This window comes from Lolium perenne, chromosome 6 (assembly GCF_019359855.2).
Source record: "Lolium perenne isolate Kyuss_39 chromosome 6, Kyuss_2.0, whole genome shotgun sequence".
Taxonomy (NCBI): domain Eukaryota; kingdom Viridiplantae; phylum Streptophyta; class Magnoliopsida; order Poales; family Poaceae; genus Lolium; species Lolium perenne.
In genome coordinates, this window is record NC_067249.2 from 184,381,915 (window position 1) to 184,403,165 (window position 21,251).

Sequence of the window (21,251 nt, forward strand, 5' to 3'; positions counted from 1 at the left end):
GGTGAGTAAGCTGTAATGCATACATAAATCCAATCCATGGAGCGTGTGCGTGGTGCGTCGGCCTACGTCGGCGAGTGTCGGTGGACCCAAATCCTCAGCCGCTTGACGACCCGTGTGTGTGCAGTCGGTGGACCCGATCCACAGCTGCTTGACGACACCGGCCGCTTTGCCTCCGTGAGCTCGCTCCCCTCTCCCACAAGCTGGCTGTACTCTATACTGCTCTCTACCCCCCCTCTTAATTTCTCTGTGCTGTACATAGTATTAAACCAGTACTCATTTACTCAGTACAATCACTGAGTATACTACCCAGATACTCGTGGTGATTAATACGGCGGAGGAGCGTACAGTACTTGGAGGCAAAAGGCGAGAGAGAAAAGCTTGACAGCGAAACGAACGAAAGGAATCAGACAGCAACCTTCTTATTAGCCTCCTCCATACCCTCCTCCTCCTCCCCCCTCTCCACTTCTTCTTCTTCTTCCCTCCCCCTTGTCAAGGGCGAGCGAGAAGACCACCACAGCTAGCGAAGCAGCGCAAGATCAGATAGATAAGAGAGACACGCAGGTACGGGGAAGAAGATACAAATCTCTCGTTGTTCTCTGCATACGTGTGTAGTTTGGGTGTTTGCGAGCTCTAATTTGTTTTTTCGCTCCAGCTCTTTCTTTACTTGCTTGTTTCCGAGCACAGTTTGTTGTTGGTTTGGATTCCACTGCCAAGTTTGTTTGTTCGTCTTCGATGATTGAGTCCTGACGCTTTGGAGTTTTTCCGTGTCGATTCTTTTGTTGCTGTTCGTGTTCCAGATCGATTCCGGGCAAAGACGCACGTATGAGATGAGATAGACATGCCTTCTCCTGGCTCTCGATTCTCTCCTCCTTTTGTTATCTTTCTGTTTGGTGTTTTCCTCATCCTCGTCTGAGATGGGAAACAGCTTTCTGGCGTCTTCTTTGCACGTTGTGTACTGCCAATTTCGAATGCTTCCTCCCGAGTTTGTTCGTGGCACTCATGGCTCACACGGAAAGCGCTGCTTTTTTTTCTTCAGGTGAAAGGAAATTTGCTAGCCGAAGGCTAGCCTACAAAAAGGGAAAACTTTGCCTGCTTCCGGCGAGAGTAGCTAGCTTCAACGGCGATGGCGTCCAATTCATCGGCGGCGGCTGTGGCGGCGTTGTTTGGAATTAGGGATGGCCACCAGCAGGACCAGATCAAGCCACTGCTTCCGCTGCAGCAGCAGCACCACCACCAACCCGCCCTCGCGCCGCCCAGCGCGGTGGCGGCGGGACCGGACCAGCCGGCTGCGGCGGTGCCACCGGTGAAGAAGAAGAGAACCATGCCTGGTAAGAAAAAAGTTTCCTTCTTTCTGCAGTTCCGTTCTTGCATGCATAGCATCATCCAATTGTCCTTGCTTGGATCTGCTCCGAGAGAGGGCTTAGATGCAAGCCCTGCGACTCTCTGATCTACACATGGTTTCTCGATTTGTCGATCTTACCTTATTTGGATTTTGTTTCTTGATTCCGAAATCTTGATTGCCAACAGAAAAAAAAGGGTGTGTTGTTAAAAGGGAATCCAAGATTTGTTTTCACTGGGTTTATATGGCATGGAAATGGTCCCATGTGTTTTTCAGTCCCAATTCTCTCTCTCTCTTACTAGCTCGTCCAATGGATCTCTTCCGCGAGCAACCTCGATCCAAACCAAGTGGTCGTCGCATCTTTTACTCACTGTGCTTCATTTAAGGCTCGGATTCTCACCTGAATAGTAGGCTAGAGAGCACCTAACTATTCCTAGATTATATATATTCAGCCGCTCATTCTCATTCCTCTGAAATCCTCATGCATGCGTCAGTATAGGTAGTAGATTGTATTTGGTTCGGCAATTCATTATGCGTTCCAAGAAAAATTCCTTGGAATGGATAGTCACGGGCTCACGGGTCACGAGTATGGTCTGTTCAAATTGGAATATCTTTTTTCCCTAGCAAGATTCCATGTACTCCGGCTGTTCTCCTCTCTTCACCCTTTTGCTTGCTCCTTCTTCCTCTTGCCAATTATGAGAGATGCAGATTGGGGGCCGCGACGCGATCGTCGTTAATTCCTTTGTTCCCTATATCGCTTGCTGCGAATGCCTTTTCCGCGTGTTTTCTTGCCCAAAGTCTGATGCAAATATTCTCCCCTTTGTTGCCTCCCTTTGTCCCTTCCTCGCCAAAAACCAAAGGAAGAAACACCAGTAGGTACCGCATGCTAAGTTGTTGAGTATACAGTAACACTCTAGTCAGTTAGAGTAGTAAGTGGCACTATTAGAGATATGTAATCGAGCTGCTGATTCATGATTTACTAATAACTGAATGAAAATGGAATGCAGACCCTGACGCTGAGGTGATCGCGCTGTCGCCCAAGACGCTGATGGCGACGAACCGGTTCGTGTGCGAGGTGTGCAACAAGGGGTTCCAGCGGGAGCAGAACCTGCAGCTGCACCGGCGCGGCCACAATCTGCCGTGGAAGCTGAAGCAGAAGGACCCGAACCAGGTGCAGCGGCGGCGGGTGTACCTCTGCCCGGAGCCGACGTGCGTCCACCACGAGCCCGGCCGCGCGCTGGGCGACCTCACGGGCATCAAGAAGCACTTCTGCCGCAAGCACGGCGAGAAGAAGTGGAAGTGCGACAAGTGCGCCAAGCGCTACGCCGTGCAGTCGGACTGGAAGGCGCACTCCAAGGTCTGCGGCACCCGCGAGTACCGCTGCGACTGCGGCACCCTATTCTCCCGGTACGTACATTCTTCGATCTATCCTTACATACGTCACATGCATACTCCTGCATATATACGTAGGTAGTATGAATCGCAGGCAGCGCGTGGGTAGTATATCTATCCATGGCAGCATTGCAGCTAGCGGTCTCACGGTAACTAACTCGGCTAGCTTGGCATGCCAAGGACCACCTGCTGCATCGCATGCATGCATGCTACTGTCCTTGGATCGCCTGCTATCTTTTGATGCTACGTCTGTTCACTCATTTTAGTTTGTTGTATGGATTTGGGTACAGGTAAGAAAAAAAAATCTCAGAGGGCCCCGGAATTTTTGGTAATCGCGGTTCCCGGAGATAATCGGTCAAATATCGCATGTGGTTCACTAGCGAAATTTGATTTTCAAACTTAATGATTTTTTAAACATTTTGAATATAATGTTTTCGTGTAGAAGGAACGGAAAATCTCGAACAAAGTAGTTGGCGCGTGAGGTTATAGCGGAGCGGGAACACATATGGTTTAGTTTGGGCTAACCAACCAACATAAATTTATACCAAATTTAAATGGACCGAGTTGTTTTACACAATAAGCTAATTTACCTGAGGGGCTGGGAATTCGAGTTACCGGCAGGTAACCATGGTATTCACCCATGTGAACACATACAATGTAGTCTACGTTAGAATATCCAAAACAACATTTGGCTGCTTAGTTTGTTTGTGCAAAGGTTTGTGGGAGGAAGAGTGAGAAAGGCCACGCGCAGGACAACTTGAGAGGATAAATTAGGAAATTTTAGAGAAAAAAAACTCGAAGGGGGGCGGAATTTCCGGTAACCATGGTTGCCGGAGATAACCGGTCAAATATCGCATGTGATTCTCAAGCGAAATTTGAATTGAACTAAGATTTTTTTGCACAATAACCTCATTTACCTAGAGGGGCTAGAATTTTTTGTTACTAGCATGTAACCGTGGTATTTCACCCACGTGAACAGTCTATATCATGTCTACATTAAAAATATCTAAAAATAACTTTTCGCCGGCCGGAAGGTTTGCCGGAAGAAGAGTGAGAAGGCCACGCGGGGGACAACATGACAGGAGAAATCAAGAAATATTGGAAAAATTAAATCAGGAAATTAGCACACTGTCACACACACACACACGTGAAATGGCCATTGTCTTGTACGTAATGTTTAACTCGTCAAGCTTACCTGCAGCTTTTCCCTTGCACGAGTCGTCGTACTTGTGCGTCACATTACTGCATAAATGATTGTCCGGGACGTCAGTAGCACAATCTTGGCAGACACGAGAACATCGGTACACATACAGACACGTTACATATATATACATATATATATACTCCCAGGCTCAAGCATTGGGTCGCATGCCACGTACGTAATTAAGCTAGTCTATCCATGTTGTCACATGAGCTCGTTAGCTAGCTAGCTAGATCTTTGGTTGGCAGTGTCAGAAGCTCAGAACTAGCCAGGTTCACGTTCACGTACGCTTCACAGCTTTTCCTTGGATAAGTTACGCCATCGATCCAGGCCCTCACATCTCTTCACGCGGGTTAGTTAGGGTTTTGTCTCGGATTTCACACATGTCTTTTTCTAAATCACATATACGTATCTAGAAGTATTTCATTGCGTCTGTTCACTCACCTTAGTTTGCTGTAAGGGGGCCTTGGGTGCTGGTAAGAAAAAATATCTTGGAGGAGTGGGCCGAGATTTTGGTAACCGTGGTTTCCAGAGATAATCGGTCAAATACCGCATGTGTGATACTCAAGCGACAACATTTGTCCGCTTAGTTTGTTTGTGTGAAGGTTTGTGGAAGGAAGAGTGAGAAGGCCACGCGTGGGAAAACTTGAGAAGAGAAATAAGGAAATTTTAGAGAAAAAAAGATCTAGGAGAGGGCCAGAATTTTTGGTAATCGTGCTTGCCGGAGATAATCGGTCAAATATCGCATGTGATTCTCAAGTGAAATTTAAATTTCAAACTTAATGATTTTTTAAAACATTTTGAATATAATGTTTCGGGAAAAAGGAATCAAATATCTCGGACAAAGGAGTTGCGGCATGGTATCGGAGGCCGGCAACACATATGGTTTAGTTCGGACTAACCAACCAACATAAATTTATACCAAATTTAAATGGACCGAGTTGTTTTACACAATAAACTCATTTACCTGAGGGGTAACCGAGGTATTCATCCTTGTGAACACATACTATGTAGTCTACGTTACAATATCCCAAATAACATTTGGCCGCTTAGTTTGTTTGTGCGAAGGTTTGCAGGAGGAAGAGTGAGAAGGCCACACGGGGAACAACTTGAGAGGAGAAATTAGGGAAAAAAATTAGAGAAAAATATCTCGGAGGGGGCGATATTTTTGGTAACCATGGTTGCCAGCGATAATCGGCCGAATATCGCATGTGATTCTCAAGGGAAAATTTAATTTCAAACTTAATGATTTTTTAACATTTTTAATATAATATTTTGGGTAAAAAGGATCGAAAAATCACGGAGAAATGAGTTGGGGTAGGGAGTTATATTGGAGGCCGGTAACAAATACGGTTTAGGTCGGACTAACCAACCAAACTAAATTCAAACCAAATTTGACTGGACTGAGATTTTTTGCATGATACACTTACTTAAAGGGGCTGGAAATTCTTGTTACCGGCCTGTAACCATGGTATTTCACCCACCCACGTGAACACATACTATACGTTGTCTACAGTAAAAATATCCAAACCAACTTTTCTCCGGAAGGTTTGCGGGAGGAAGAGTGAGAAGGTCATGCAGGGGCAACTTGAGAGGAGAAATTAGGAAAGTTTACAGAAGAAAAATCTCGGTCAAATATCACATGCGATTCTCAAGGGAAATTTTAATTTCAAACTTAATTACTTTTTTAACATTTCGAATATAATGTTTCGGGTAAAAGGAAGTGGAGGCCGGTAACGCATATGGTTTCAGTCGGACTAACCAATCCGCCCAAATTCTAACCAAATTTTGTTGGCCTGTAACCGTGGTACTTCACCCACCACGTGAACATATACTATATGTTGTCTACATTAAAAATATCCAAAACAACTTTTCGCCAGAATGTTTGCCGGAGTCCACGCGGGGGATAACAGGAGAAATCAGGAAATTAACACACGTGAAATGGTCATTGTCTTGTAATGCTTAACTCGTCGCACTTGCCAGTTTTTCCCTTGCACGAGTCGTCATACGTACTTTTTTTTGAGAAGGTCGTCATACGTTGATACGTACTTGTGCGTCACATTGGTGCGTAAACGATTACCCGGGTCGTCGGTAGCCAGTAGCACAATCTTCACGGACACCCACAGCTCACACGACACAACACAAGAACATGAGCACACATACAGACAGACACGTTACATGCATACAGAAATACATACACTCTCCCAGAATCGGGTTGCCACGTATTAAGCTAGTCTATCCATGTTGTCACTCACATGAGCTGTCTCGCTACTCGCTAGCGAGACCTGTCGTTGGCCGTGTCAGAAAGCTCAGAGCTAGGAGCCACGGCAGGTTCACGTACGCCTTCGCAGCTTTTGCTTGGATACGTTACTCCATCATCGATCCAGGCCCTCACATCGCTTCACGTGGGTGCAACTCTCAGGACCTAGCAGCAAGATTCTCTATCTCCCTCTCTCTCTCTCTCTCTGCATCATTGATCAGTTTGGGCTGCGGCTAGCAGGGTGGGCACCCAATCTTTCACCACTTCGGCACATATTTCTGCAACGGGGAGGAGGCGTATATAGAATGCATCTGCAGAAGCTAGCTGCATTCATTCGTTCAGATGTGGCAAATGTTTGAATGATTTCTTTCACGGACTCTGCTGTCTCTTTGCAGCAACATCCCATTCGCCTCAATAATTCTCAAGGACCCGGGACCCGGCCTCCCTCCCTCCCACTCCTAGCTAGGGGTAGTAGGCACGGCAGCCATTGTTTTTCCTCGGATCTTCTTCGAGATGGTTTTGGTTGGAATCTTACTTTGGGATAAGAGCTTTGCTAAAATTTAACTTCTCTCAAGTCGGACCGCACAAAATTGTGGCGTTGCTGCCGTTTCTCGTTGGAAGCTTCCCACTGTTCGGAATCTAGCTATATCAGTAGCTAGCATGGCACGCCAAGCAACCTGCTTGCCCGTTTCCTCTTTTTCCTCCTTGATTGACATGAGTTTCTGGGATCACGAGCTGTCATGGAGTGTGATGGAAGTGAAACACCAGGTTTGTTTTAGTCAAATCATACACACACTTCAGACTCTAATGCAGTATAATATAATCTATTAATAATAATATATCTATTGTCTCCATAAGATATGAGATGTTATTACAACCAATATATTCATGATTTGGCTATAATAACATCTTATATTAGGAAATAGAGGGGTTAATTGTGGCAGGGCCAGCATCAACTTCATATTGGCCCCCCGAGATAATAGAAGTTTCACACACCAACCGAAAAAAATTGTAACTAGTTCAGCCGGTGTAAATAGTGAGAGAACAAATCAACCAAACACAAATTAAATTAAATTCTGTTTTAAAGTTTTACCGTAAATTAGAAACATTTCTTTTCAGCTCACTTCTAACAAAAAAAATAGACCACGTTTTGATCAAGTTTGTCAATTACGAGCATTTCTAACTTTTTTCTAAAACAAGGCAAAAACTTTTTTTTTTGAAACGAGGCAAGACTTGCCATTTTCATTAATAGAGAAGAATAGGTGGTCAGTTTATTAACGGAAAACCGACCAAAAACCAGTACAAACACCCATGCCGACCGTCATGGAACACGACCGTCGCATGGGCAAACACAACCACCCTGGCAACCCACCGAAGCTGCACAAACACCACCTAGGCGAAGATCGTCGTCGAGGTTGCCCACCGGCGTCATCGTCATCACTCCGCACCCGCAGCGACTCCGACTTCCCCGAAGAAGCGACCAACAAAGAAGACCTTGCCGAAGCGGCACCGCGAGGTTCAAGCTGGCCAACGCCAAACAGAAGCAAACATAGAGAGGCCTAAGCCAAGCAAAAAAGGGAAAATACAAAACAACAACAACCGATAATTTCTGCAAGTATTTGCATCCTATTAAAATTCACTCCTTGCTCTAAAAATAAAACATGCCCAGCGGGGAAGGAACCCGCTGAATTATTATCATTAAAGAGAAACGTGAGATGCTATAGTTGATCACGACGTGATTCGAACCCTGGCCGGTTGGGTGTGCCACTGCGTGCCCAAGCACAGGCTGTAGCAAAGTTCTCTTATATGTGATATTTTTGGAGTAGCACACTAGCAAGACTTCGAGCCGTATTCTGTGCTGTGGTAATACTTTGCCACAATTATATCCACATAGGCTATCCCAGGGGTTCGCTAGATATCATATAATTCATTTTTTAAGAATTTATTGCTAAGTATTCCTCTTGTAGCTTTCCTCATGTATTTTTTACCTTTTAACGACATGCTATATTGACAATTACCTATTGTGGCATGGATTCTAGGGTGTCAAGTAAATAGAGTGAACGTTATATGACATGTTTTTTTCAGCACATGTTTTTAATTAAGAGATATCAAACTCCGGGGCTTGTCTACTCATGAACTAACTGAACTGTTAGCATCATATCTTTATCTACATATGAAAGAAGTTTGTAACACTCACCCTGATCTTCCTTCTGAAGACTTCTCACGTGTATAAATTCATCGTCTCACTATAGACGAAAAGACAAACAAACCATTTTTCAATTTAGATAAAAAAAAAGTTTGCTCGTATCCTACATATACAAAGTTAAAACTAAAGGTAAAAAAACGGATTTCTAATCTAAGATAAACATTCCAGTAAGTTTGGCTAAAATGGTTGTCCGCATTTAGACTATAATATAGACTTGGTAATTAATGTGCAATAAATTTGATGTCACATGGAGATATTAACACTACAAGGACTGAGATTTAGCAAATCTCTTAAAACAAAACAAAATCTATAGGTAACTCGTTTATGGTATTTCTTTTAGTTACCTTTTGCTTGTCATGTGAAATAAAATAATGTAATATATTTTGGTTTTGCTAACTCCCAGTCAACTGAGTTAGCTTAGTTCTCCGTCGACTTCTAAATCACATGATTGCACCATGATTCGTGCTAGCATGAGTTGGAACTAAGATTTTTCTAGTTACAAATGCGGTTGCAACTGAGAAAAAAAATCTTGGTAGTTGGATTGCCTCATGATTCATGCTAGTTGGGATTGTTCCGTGATTCGTGCTACTAGCGAGTTGCGACGTGGGTTGTAGCTGGAATATGGTGACATCATCTAGCGGAGAATTAGTCACACTGATATAAAAAATAATTCATAAACTAGGCAAGATTAACTTAGATTCCAAAAGAGGGTAGTATATTTTTTTTCAAATGTAGAGTATGCTAAAAATGCACTGTTAGCTAGCATGGTTGGCAGACAATGTCGCGGTCGAGGCGTTGAGTACATAGGGACATGGTGGATCTGGTGGGCAGTGCCCTACCTAAAATTTGAAATCTTTTTCTACCCCTAATTTAAGAAATATTGGCTACAGATATTACTTATTTGGCAAAGTTTTATCACAATTGGGAAGTACAATTTATTTTGAGGTGTACCCACCCTTTTAATTGTTTCCTGCTTCTGCCAAAGTACATGTACTTATATTGGTAAAAATGTCCAAAAAAAATAGCAGCTACCATACAACGAATAATATGCCTACGTTATTTTTTTTTTGCGAGAAAAAACATCAGTACTTTTCAGTTGTGCATCTACTCTGTTTTCACTGCGGAAGTAGTACAGCATACACAATTTTTTCCATATATACAAAAATATGTTGACTGTTTGCTTTGCACGGATGACAAGACAGCATATTTTGCATGCACCTGGGCACCTTTCACGTGTGTTCTGTACCAATTTCTACAGGACTGCCACTGTGACACACTGCCGTCACATTTCCGTCGTAGCATTTCACGGGATAGTAGTATTTCTCAAGCAACTCCTGCATATACGTCCATACTTTGTCCTTTGTCTTTCGGTATTAGCCAAACCATGCATTAACAACCGCCTACATGCACGTATGCAGGAGGGACAGCTTCATCACCCACAGGGCCTTCTGCGACGCCCTCACCCAGGAGAGCGCGCGCCTGGCACCCGCCGCCCACCTCTACGGCGGCGCCACGGCCGCTGCCAACATGGCGCTCAGCCTCTCTCAGGTGGGATCCTCCTTCCAGGACGTCCACGGCCAGTACCACCAGCAGGCATCCTCGGACCTCCTCCGCTTCGGCGGCGGTGGCGGCGGCGGCGGCATGGCTGCCCGCCTCGACCACCTCCTCTCGTCGTCCACCTTCCGCAACCTGCCGCCTCCCCAAGCACCGGCGCCGTTCCACCTCGGCCAGACGCAGCAGGAGTTCGGCGACGGGAACAACAACGGCCCGCACGCGTTCCTGCAGGGCAAGCCGTTCCACGGCCTCATGCAGCTCCCGGACCTCCAGGGCAACGGCTCCGGGGGCACGGCGTCGTCGGCTCCCGGTCTCTTCAACCTCGGCGGCTACATCGCCAACAGCGCCAACAGCTCCGGCGGTACCTCCAGCCACGGCCACGCCAGCCAGGGGCACATGGCCAACAATGACCAGATCAGTGAAGGAGCCGGTGGTGCCGGTTCTGAGAACTCCGGCGCGGCGTTCTTCAACGCCGCGGCCGGTGGGAACTTCTCCGGTGGCGACCACCACCAGGTTGTTGCTCCCGCTGGGATGTACAACGAGCAGCAGGCCATGGCGATGCTGCCGCAGATGTCGGCCACGGCCCTGCTCCAGAAGGCGGCACAGATGGGCTCCAGCACCAGCGCGGACGGCGGCGGCTCCTCCTCCATATTCAGCGGTTTCCTGGGCCAGTCCGACCAGCAGGGTCGCGCGCCCAGCATGGTGGACCAGGGAATGCATCTCCAGAGCCTGATGAACTCGCTGGCCGGCGGGAGCAACGGAGGCGGGATCTTTGGAGGCGGCGGCAACGGCCGGGGTATGATTGATCCGAGACTGTATGACATGGACCAGCACGAGGTGAAATTTAGCCAGCAGGGCCGTGGGGGCAGCGGCGGCGGCGGTGGAGACGTGACAAGGGACTTTCTCGGCGTTGGTGGCAGAGGGGACGTGATCAGAGGGATGTCAGTGGCAAGAGGGGAGCACCACAGCGGCGGCGGCGGCGACATGAGCTTCTTGGAGGCCGAGATGAAGTCGGCCTCGTCGCCCTTCAATGGAGGCAGGATGCAGTGATGATGAGCTTAATTTTCTTTAGAAAGGCATGAAGCTGGCTTAAGTTCGTTCCGATCGAGTCGTGAACCTGAGAACCATATGCATGGAAGAAGCTGTTTACTTACAACTTTGTTTACATGTCAGCACAAATGTTTTGACTTCTGGGAGCAAGGTTGGAAGGGTATGCATCAATGCATGAGCTTCTTCTTCCACCAATTCAAGAAAGGTAAAACGACTCAAATCATTAGACTAGATCTTATATTTAGCGGCAGTCTTCCTGTCAATGTTTTGTTACCGCAGTTGAATATTATTAAATGTAATTGGATTAATTCATGCCGGCTAGGGAGAGATCGTTGCATATACCGTAAGGTTTTTGTAGCTGGCAATGTGAGGGATGGTTAGAACTTGCGCACCCCAAACTCAATCTTTTTTTCTTTTCTTACAAATAATGACATTGCTGTAGCCCGAATGGGTGGTATGAATTTTCTTTTTCCGTAATTGCTCATGGGTGTTTATGGTGTACAATTTTGTTAATGTTAAGGTTCTCTTTATATACCAGCTATTTTCAGGAAGCTCAGGTTACCCCTCAACACAACTATTTTCATTTGATATCTATACGCAAGGGTCATTCTAACAAAGATAACTTGCCAATTACAACGCAACATGCAAAGTAGCAAATGTTATAGTATTTATGGGCAAAACCATCGAGCATCTTTTTTCTGTTGTCATGTGATTTCCTTAGGGAGGTTCTTACCTATAAAGGTTTTGACCCAGGGCCGCGCCTTAGGTTTGGTTTCGGGGGGCGGGGGGAGGGGGGGGGGGGGGGTGGGCAGACTTCCATCACCACCAATGGTGATGCAGGCAACTACTTCAGGAATGGGTGAATGGTGCGTCAGGGAGACCCCCTCTCCCTATTCTCTTCGACTTTGCAGTCGATGCCATGGATGAAATCCTGGGGGAGGCTCAGGCTGCGGGGTATATTAGTGGGGTTGTCCCGCACCTCATCTCGGGTGGTGTATCGCATCTGCAATAAGATGATGATACGATTACCATGATAGAACGGGAGGAGTTGGCCATTGCTAACCATAAATTCTTACTCTTATGCTTTGAAAATATGCCGGAACTCTGCATCAATTTTCACAAGAGTGAGGGTATGGTTTGGGGGACATCACCGGAATTCCAACAGCGTGTTGCAAATATGCTTAATTTTAAATTTGGGACCTTCCCCTTTACCTACTTAGGCTTGCCTATATGTGATCAGGTCGTAGTAGGGAGCGACGTGGGGGGAGGGGGGTTGGGAATCAAGGTGGGAAAGAGGGAAGCCCCATGGATGGACATGTTTATATCCTCAGCCATCGGGCTTATCCTTATCAATGCCTGCCTTTCCAATTTCCCCATGCATGTGATGGGGGTGTGTCTACTGTGCATCAAGTGTTTGACAACCATCATTCCTGATTTTTCTGGGAAGCAAGTTGCCCGAAGCGGAAATATCATCGGGTCAGGTGGGATGCCATGTGCAAGCCCATGTCCTTTGGGGGGGCCTTGGCATTGTTGACACTAATATTATGAATATTTTCTTAATGACGAAATGGAATGGGTGAATGGTGCGTCAGGGAGACCCCCTCTCCCTATTCTCTTCGACTTTGCAGTCGATGCCATGGATGAAATCCTGGGGGAGGCTCAGGCTGCGGGGTATATTAGTGGGGTTGTCCCGCACCTCATCTCGGGTGGTGTATCGCATCTGCAATAATATGATGATACGATTACCATGATAGAACGGGAGGAGTTGGCCATTGCTAACCTTAAATTCTTACTCTTATGCTTTGAAAATATGCCGGGACTCTGCATCAATTTTCACAAGAGTGAGGGTATGGTTTGGGCGACATCACCGGAATTCCAACAGCGTGTTGCAAATATGCTTAATTGGAAATTTGGGACCTTCCCCTTTACCTACTTAGGCTTGCCTATATGTGATCAGGTCGTAGTAGGGAGCGACGTGGGGGGAGGGGGGTTGGGAATCAAGGTGGAAAAGAGGGAAGCCCCATGGATGGACATGTTTATATCCTCAGCCGTCGGGCTTATCCTTATCAATGTCCGCCTTTCCAATTTCCCCATGCATGTGATGGGGGTGTGTCCACTGAGTGCCTGTGTGCATCAAGTGTTTGACAATCATCATTCCTGATTTTTCTGGGAAGCAGGTTGCCCGAAGCGGAAATATCATCGGGTCAGGTGGGATGCCATGTGCAAGCCCATGTCCTTTGGGGGGCCTTGGCATTGTTGACACTAAGATTATGAATATTTTCTTAATGACGAAATGGAATGGGTGAATGGTGCGTCAGGGAGACCCCCTCTCCCTATTCTCTTCGACTTTGCAGTCGATGCCATGGATGAAATCCTGGGGGAGGCTCAGGCTGCGGGGTATATTAGTGGGTTGTCCCGCACCTCATCTCGAGTGGTGTATCGCATCTGCAATAAGATAATGATACGATTACCATGATAGAACGGGAGGAGTTGGCCATTGCTAACCTTAAATTCTTACTCTTATGCTTTGAAAATATGCCGGGACTCTACATCAATTTTCACAAGAGTGAGGGTATGGTTTTGGGGACATCACCGGAATTCCAACAGCGTGTTGCAAATATGCTTAATTTTAAATTTGGGACCTTCCCCTTTACCTACTTAGGCTTGCTTATATGTGATCAGGTCGTAGTAGGGAGCGACGTGGGGGGGGGGGGGGGGGGTTGGGAATCAAGGTGGGAAAGAGGGAAGCCCCATGGATGGACATGTTTATATCCTCAGCCGTCGGGCTTATCCTTATCAATGCCTGCCTGTCTACTGTGCATCAAGTGTTTGACAACCATCATTCCTGATTTTTCTGGGAAGCAAGTTGCCCGAAGCGGAAATATCATCGGGTCAGGTGGGATGCCATGTGCAAGCTCATGTCCTTTGGGGGGCCTTGGCATTGTTGACACTAATATTATGAATATTTTCTTAATGACGAAATGGAATGGGTGAATGGTGCGTCAGGGAGACCCCCTCTCCCTATTCTCTTCGACTTTGCAGTCGATGCCATGGATGAAATCCTGGGGGAGGCTCAGGCTGCGGGGTATATTAGTGGGGTTGTCCCGCACCTCATCTCGGGTGGTGTATCGCATCTGCAATAATATGATGATACGATTACCATGATAGAACGGGAGGAGTTGGCCATTGCTAACCTTAAATTCTTACTCTTATGCTTTGAAAATATGCCGGGACTCTGCATCAATTTTCACAAGAGTGAGGGTATGGTTTGGGCGACATCACCGGAATTCCAACAGCGTGTTGCAAATATGCTTAATTGGAAATTTGGGACCTTCCCCTTTACCTACTTAGGCTTGCCTATATGTGATCAGGTCGTAGTAGGGAGCGACGTGGGGGGAGGGGGGTTGGGAATCAAGGTGGAAAAGAGGGAAGCCCCATGGATGGACATGTTTATATCCTCAGCCATCGGGCTTATCCTTATCAATGCCCGCCTTTCCAATTTCCCCATGCATGTGATGGGGGTGTGTCTACTGAGTGCCTGTGTGCATCAAGTGTTTGACAATCATCATTCCTGATTTTTCTGGGAAGCAAGTTGCCCGAAGCGGAAATATCATCGGGTCAGGTGGGATGCCATGTGCAAGCCCATGTTCTTTGGGGGGCCTTGGCATTGTTGACACTAAGATTATGAATATTTTCTTAATGACGAAATGGAATGGGTGAATGGTGCGCCAGGGAGACCTCCTCTCCCTATTCTCTTCGACTTTGCAGTCGATGGCATGGATGAAATCCTGGGGGAGGCTCAGGCTGCGGGGTATATTAGTGGGGTTGTCCCGCACCTCATCTCGAGTGGTGTATCGCATCTGCAATAAGATAATGATACGATTACCATGATAGAACGGGAGGATTTGGCCATTGCAAACCTTAAATTCTTACTCTTATGCTTTGAAAATATGCTGGGACTCTACATCAATTTTCACAAGAGTGAGGGTATGGTTTTGGGGACATCACCGGAGTTCCAACAGCGTGTTGCAAATATGCTTAATTTTAAATTTGGGACCTTCCCCTTTACCTACTTAGGCTTGCTTATATGTGATCAGGACGTAGTAGGGAGCGACGTGGGGGGAGGGGGGGTTGGGAATCAAGGTGGGAAAGAGGGAAGCCCCATGGATGGACATGTTTATATCCTTAGACGTCGGGCTTATCCTTATCAATGCCTTCCTTTCCAATTTCCCCATGCATGTGATGGGAGTGTGTCTACTGAGTGCATGTGTGCATCAAGTGTTTGACAACCATCATTCCTGATTTTTCTGGGAAGCAAGTTGCCCGAAGCGGAAATATCATCGGGTTAGGTGGGATGCCATGTGCAAGCCCATGTCCTTTGGGGGGCCTTGGCATTGTTGACACTAAGATTATGAATATTTTCTTAATGATGAAATGGAATGGGTGAATGGTGCGTCAGGGAGACCCCCTCTCCCTATTCTCTTCGACTTTGCAGTCGATGCCATGGATGAAATCCTGGGGGAGGCTCAGGCTGCGGGGTATATTAGTGGGGTTGTCCCGCACCTCATCTCGAGTGGTGTATCGCATCTGCAATAAGATAATGATACGATTACCATGATAGAACTGGAGGAGTTGGCCATTGCTAACCTTAAATTCTTACTCTTATGCTTTGAAAATATGCCGGGACTCTACATCAATTTTCACAAGAGTGAGGGTATGGTTTTGGGGACATCGCCGGAATTCCAACAGTGTGTTGCAAATATGCTTAATTTTAAATTTGGGACCTTCCCCTTTACCTACTTAGGCTTGCTTATATGTGATCAGGTCGTAGTAGGGAGCGACGTGGGGGGGGGGGGGGGGGGGGGGTTGGGAAACAAGGTGGGAAAGAGGGAAGCCCCATGGATGGACATGTTTATATCCTCAGCCGTCGGGCTTATCCTTATCAATGCCTGCCTTTCCAATTTCCCCATGCATGTGATGGGGGTGTGTCTACTGTGCATCAAGTGTTTGACAACCATCATTCCTGATTTTTCTGGGAAGCAAGTTGCCCGAAGCGGAAATATCATCAGGTCAGGTGGGATGCCATGTGCAAGCCCATGTTCTTTGGGGGGCCTTGGCATTGTTGACACTAAGATTATGAATATTTTCTTAATGACGAAATGGAATGGGTGAATGGTGCGTCAGGGAGACCCCCTCTCCCTATTCTCTTCGACTTTGCAATCGATGCCATGGATGAAATCCTGGGGGAGGCTCAGGCTGTGGGGTATATTAGTGGGGTTGTCCCGCACCTCATCTCGGGTGGTGTATCGCATCTGCAATAAGATGATGATACGATTACCATGATAGAACGGGATGAGTTGGCCATTGCTAACCTTAAATTCTTACTCTTATGCTTTGAAAGTATGCCGGGACTCTGCATCAATTTTCACAAGAGTGAGGGTATGGTTTGGGGGACATCACCGGAATTCCAACAGCGTGTTGCAAATATGCTTAATTGGAAATTTGGGACCTTCCCCTTTACCTACTTAGGCTTGCCTATATGTGATCAGGTCGTAGTAGGGAGCGACGTGGGGGGAGGGGGTTGGGAATCAAGGTGGGAAAGAGGGAAGCCCCATGGATGGACATGTTTATATCCTCGGCCGTCGGGCTTATCCTTATCAATGTCTGCCTTTCCAATTTCCCCATGCATGTGATGGGAGTGTGTCTACTGAGTGCCTGTGTGCATCAAGTGTTTGACAACCATCATTCCTGATTTTTCTGGGAAGCAAGTTGCCCGAAGCGGAAATATCATCGGGTCAGGTGGGATGCCATGTGCAAGCCCATGTCCTTTGGGGGGTGTTGGCATTGTTGACACTAAGATTATGAATATTTTCTTAATGACGAAATGAATTTGGAAGCTGTATGTTGGAGAACAAGGTCTGTGGGTAGACATTCCGAGGAACAAATACCTGAGATCCAAAGACTTGCTTATATGGATCCCAATTCTGGAAGTCTATCCAGAAGGTGAAAGCCGTGTTCTGCTTGGGGGCAAGACTTGTGGTTCGCAATGGCACTTCTACCAGACTCTATGTGGACTGGTGGCAGGGGCCAGGGCCTCTGAAGGATCGCTACCCCTCCTTATTATTCCCTAGCCGTGGAGCCTAACATTGCTATTGAACGGGCACTTAGGGAGGGATCTTGGAACATTCCACTCCATCATATGTTCCTATGAACGGGCACTTAGAGAGGGTTGTCGGCTGACATTACTATTGAACGGGCACTTAGAGAGGGATCTTGGAACATTCCCCTCTGTCAGACGTTCGTATTGAATGGGTACCTAGGGAGGGATCTTGGAACATTCCCCTCCACCAGGCGGCTGACATCCGCCTGACATTGCTATTGAACATGCACTTAGGGAGGGATCTTGGAACATTCCCTCCGCGAGGCGTTCCTATGAACGGGCACTTAGAGAGGGGTCGTCGGCTGATTGAGTCTCCTATGTATCTCATTCTATCTATGTTCAGTCGGTATGTAGGTTTTAGTCGTTGGAGCACTCGGCCTTGTCAGGAGTGATGCTGAAGATGCATCTATAATATATCGTATTGATGGGACATAGTCCCCTGGATCCTAATGTTACTTTGTCGAGTGGGCGTGTTGAGTTGTGGGTGCTTTGTACTCTGCCATGTGGAGAGTTCATTAGTTAAAGCCGAGCTCATCTTGAGCCTACCATCTAAAAAATGTGGTAATGCGAAAATCTGGTGCTCCATTCCTGATTAAGCTTCCACCAAAATATTCGACTGAAGTCACATGAGGACAAGTCATAACTCATCTCCTCATTTGAGCCATTCGAGCACAATACAGATCTAGCAACCTCTACCGAGAAAAAAAAATTCTAGCCATAGTTCACTTTCAGTTCAGTCTGTAAGTATTGAATTTGAATCTAAAAGAAGAATTTTGTCAAATGGGCAAGTAGATTTCATAACACGTATAAAAGTGGTCTGGGTACAATGGTGGCACGCCACTAATATTACCACTGGTGTGCTACAGTGGTGGCACACCACTAATACTCGCTCCCCAATTAGCATATTTCGACTAGTGGGGCTTCTTGTGTGGTACAGTAATTGCATCATAAACCCTTTTTGTGGAGTATATTGTGCCTCCCCGAAAGAACCATGAGTATTTAGTCACTTCTGATCAAAATTATTTAGATGCTAGATTGAAGTGGTGCAATGCTTAGAGGCTACCAAAGATAGTGGTAGAACAAGCATGTATTATCTAGGATTGACCATTTTCTGCTTTTTAGCTTTAAGGACTGGAATTTTCCTTTTCTTTGCCAAGGAATGAAGCCGAGGGAAAGAAACTATGATGGTCCCCGGACCAATTGTCATCCCAGAGAGTAGAATGGAATTTCCATGTGTGATGATCTCAGGCCACATTTTAACAACATCCTTGTAGGGATTCGTAGAATAGAAAATAAAAAAGTTCCTACACAACAACGAATAAACCACCAAGATCTAATCTAGAAGATGCATGTAACGATGCAGTAGCATGTAACAATGCGATAACTTGACTTGTGTAACATTGCAAATCGGGTGTGGAAGCTTAATGGTTGGTGTCGATGTAGACGATCACGATCCATTCAATCTTGGCGATCCAACTCGATCAACTCCGTCGCTTGTGCGGTGGCTCCGAGGTGATGCACACGTAATGCTTGATGATGTCGGCTCCTTCTTGTTCCAGCAAGTTGGAGTCGAGGTAGAGAGATCGCTCCGGCATCACGACGGCGTCACTACGAACTTGGTGCAAATCCGACAAGGCTTCGCCCGGACTATCTTTTCAAAGTCCGCTGGAATTAGGGTTTCAACGAGATTCCAGTGATCGTCGGCAGATGTACGAGGACCAACGGAGGTAAACGGAGGAGGACCCCGACGAGGACGGGCGATGGCCTACGGCGGCGAGGTGGCCGACGGTGGGTGGCGGGCAGCGGTAAGGATTGGCAAATATGAGTGTACATTTATCTGATGATTGCTACCGTACATTGCACTTAGGTGTTTGTAGATACATTTATCTGATTATTGCTACTGTCACCGCAAAGAAAGGATTGACAAATATGAGTGTAGCTGGTAAACATGAGCTAGCTGTGACATCTAACAAGATACTGCGAATTGTTCAACTTCCTTGTTGCATGCTCAGTGAGTACACCTGACGACTTCGCACTCTGATCAGGACTCGTCAACTGGCTCACAGTGCGACTTCGTCTTGGTTCGACAGATGGCTAGGAAAATCAACTACAGGAAGGAGATGGGGGTGCTGCTAAAATTGGATATTTCCCGAGCGTTCGACTCCCTGTCGTGGCCCTTTCTTCTGGAGATTCTGCGTAAGCTCGGCTTCCCGGAGCCTTGGCTACGCTGGATTGCGATCGCCTTGCGTACTTCATCCACAAGGGTTTCGGTCAACGGTGTCCCTGGAGATCGTATTGTGCATGCCCGCGGTCTTCGCCAGGGGGATCCTCTATCCCCACAGCTGTTTGTTCTGGCAATGGAAGTGGTTACGCTGCTAGTGCTCAGGGCTACAGAGCTAGGCCTTCTTGACCGGATTGCTAACTGCACCCACATTCAGAGGCTGTCTATCTATGCTGATGATGTAGTAGTCTTTATCAAGCCACAGGTGCCGGACTTGGTGGCGATCAGGGAGCTGCTTAGAGTTTTTGGTTTGGCGTCAGGTTTGCATGTCAATTTCAGAAAGACCACTGCTACCCTGATCCGTGGAGGTGACCAGGAGAGGGAGCTTGTTGCTGACATCTTGCACTGCCCGATATCAGAATTCCCTATCCGTTACTTGGGGCTGCAGTTATCGCTGCGACCGCTCACCAAGGCCCAATGGCAGCCGATGATCGATGCGGCTGTTCGCATTGTGCCGGCTTGGCAGAGAGGCCTGATTGCGAAACCGGGGAGACTGACGCTTGTCAAGGCCGTCATGTCTGCTAGGCCAATTCATCATCTGCTGATCGCGGAAGCTCCCCGTTGGCTGCTGGAGGAAATCAACAAGGGAATGCGAGGGTTTTTCTGGGCAGGCAAGGATCGTGCCAATGGTGGGCAATGCCTCGTGGCGTGGGAGAGGGTCTGCAAGCCGATCGAGTTTGGCGGGCTCGGTGTCAAAGACTTGCGTCTGCATGGCTTGGCACTTCGTGTGCGCTGGGAGTGGCTGAGGAGAACGGACCCAGATCGCCCTTGGCAGGGGCTGCCCATGCTCAAGGATGTGGAGGCGCGTGAGGTTTTTGACAGTCTGGTTTGCATCAAGGTCGGGAATGGGAGGAATACTTTGTTTTGGCGCGATCGTTGGATCAATGGGCGAGCGGCAAGCGACTTCGCCCCAGGATTATGCCTCACCGTGACGACCAGAACTCGTAATGCGAGAACCGTTGAGCAAGGCCTTCTTGGGAACGCTTGGATCACTGACTTCTCCGGAAACCTGGCGACACGGGGAGCATTTGAGTGCCTGCGGTTGTGGATCGCCGTCAGCAGTGTTACTAGAGACGTCACGGCCTCGGACACTTTCAGCTGGCCGTGGTCTGCCTCTGGCATGTATTCGGCGAAGTCTACCTACAAAATGCTCTGCCATGGCGAGGTCAGTTCCCCCCCGAGCGATGCTATCTGGAGATGTCGAGCCACCCCGAAGAGCATGGTCTTCATGTGGCTGGCAGTCAGGTATCGTGTCTGGACATCTGATAGGCGGACAAGGCACGGGCTTCAGGACAACACTTCGGCCTGCTTCGTCTGTCTGCAGGATGAAGACAATGTCGATCATATTCTACTGCAGTGTGTCCACGCGCGCCAGGTGTGGCATAGCTGCGCAGAGCAGCTGCGACTACCCATTCAGCTGCCCACACCCGCGAGCAGGATCCAGGATTGGTGGATTACGGAGCGGGAGAGATTCCATAGCAAGCCTCAGAAGAAATTTGACATGCTGGTCTGCACCATTAGCCATGCGCTCTGGAAGAATAGAAACGCCTGGTGCTTTGGGAACACTCAGCGACAGTTCAGCGCGACTCGGTTGTCCTCCTGGATTCTTGACGAGTTCTACCTTCTCTTAAGCGCAAGGAGGCCGGATAGAGGACTAGGTTTTGGAGTTGGAGTACCCGCTGTTAGGAGAGAGTAGCCCCTTTTTGTTTGTTTGGAGTTTCTTGGCTTTGCCTGTCCGCAGGTGAAACCAATCTTGTATATACTTCTGCCTTCTATAAAATTATGGTACGCATTCGCGTACTCTCGAA

General features: G+C 47.4%; 1 protein-coding gene across 1 annotated transcript; it reads left to right on the plus strand.

Moving 5' to 3' along the window:
• The first annotated feature begins 362 nt into the window (after positions 1 to 362).
• Positions 363 to 11,479, plus strand: LOC127306714 (protein indeterminate-domain 4, chloroplastic). Its single transcript, XM_051337408.2, has 4 exons — positions 363 to 561; positions 1,037 to 1,328; positions 2,347 to 2,746; positions 9,817 to 11,479. The coding sequence occupies exons 2-4, from the start codon at positions 1,124 to 1,126 to the stop codon at positions 11,000 to 11,002; spliced, it is 1,791 nt and encodes a 596-aa protein (XP_051193368.1). The 5' UTR covers positions 363 to 561; positions 1,037 to 1,123; the 3' UTR covers positions 11,003 to 11,479.
• Positions 11,480 to 21,251: the final 9,772 nt, after the last annotated feature.

Bases quoted from the DNA above. Each gene is read 5' to 3' on its own strand.
- LOC127306714 (XM_051337408.2), top strand. From the start codon at position 1,124: ATGGCGTCCAATTCATCGGCGGCGGCTGTGGCGGCGTTGTTTGGAATT. The intron at 1,329-2,346 runs GTAAGAAAAAAG...AATGGAATGCAG, and splicing joins GAAGAAGAGAACCATGCCTG to ACCCTGACGCTGAGGTGATC. The intron at 2,747-9,816 runs GTACGTACATTC...GCACGTATGCAG, and splicing joins TGCGGCACCCTATTCTCCCG to GAGGGACAGCTTCATCACCC.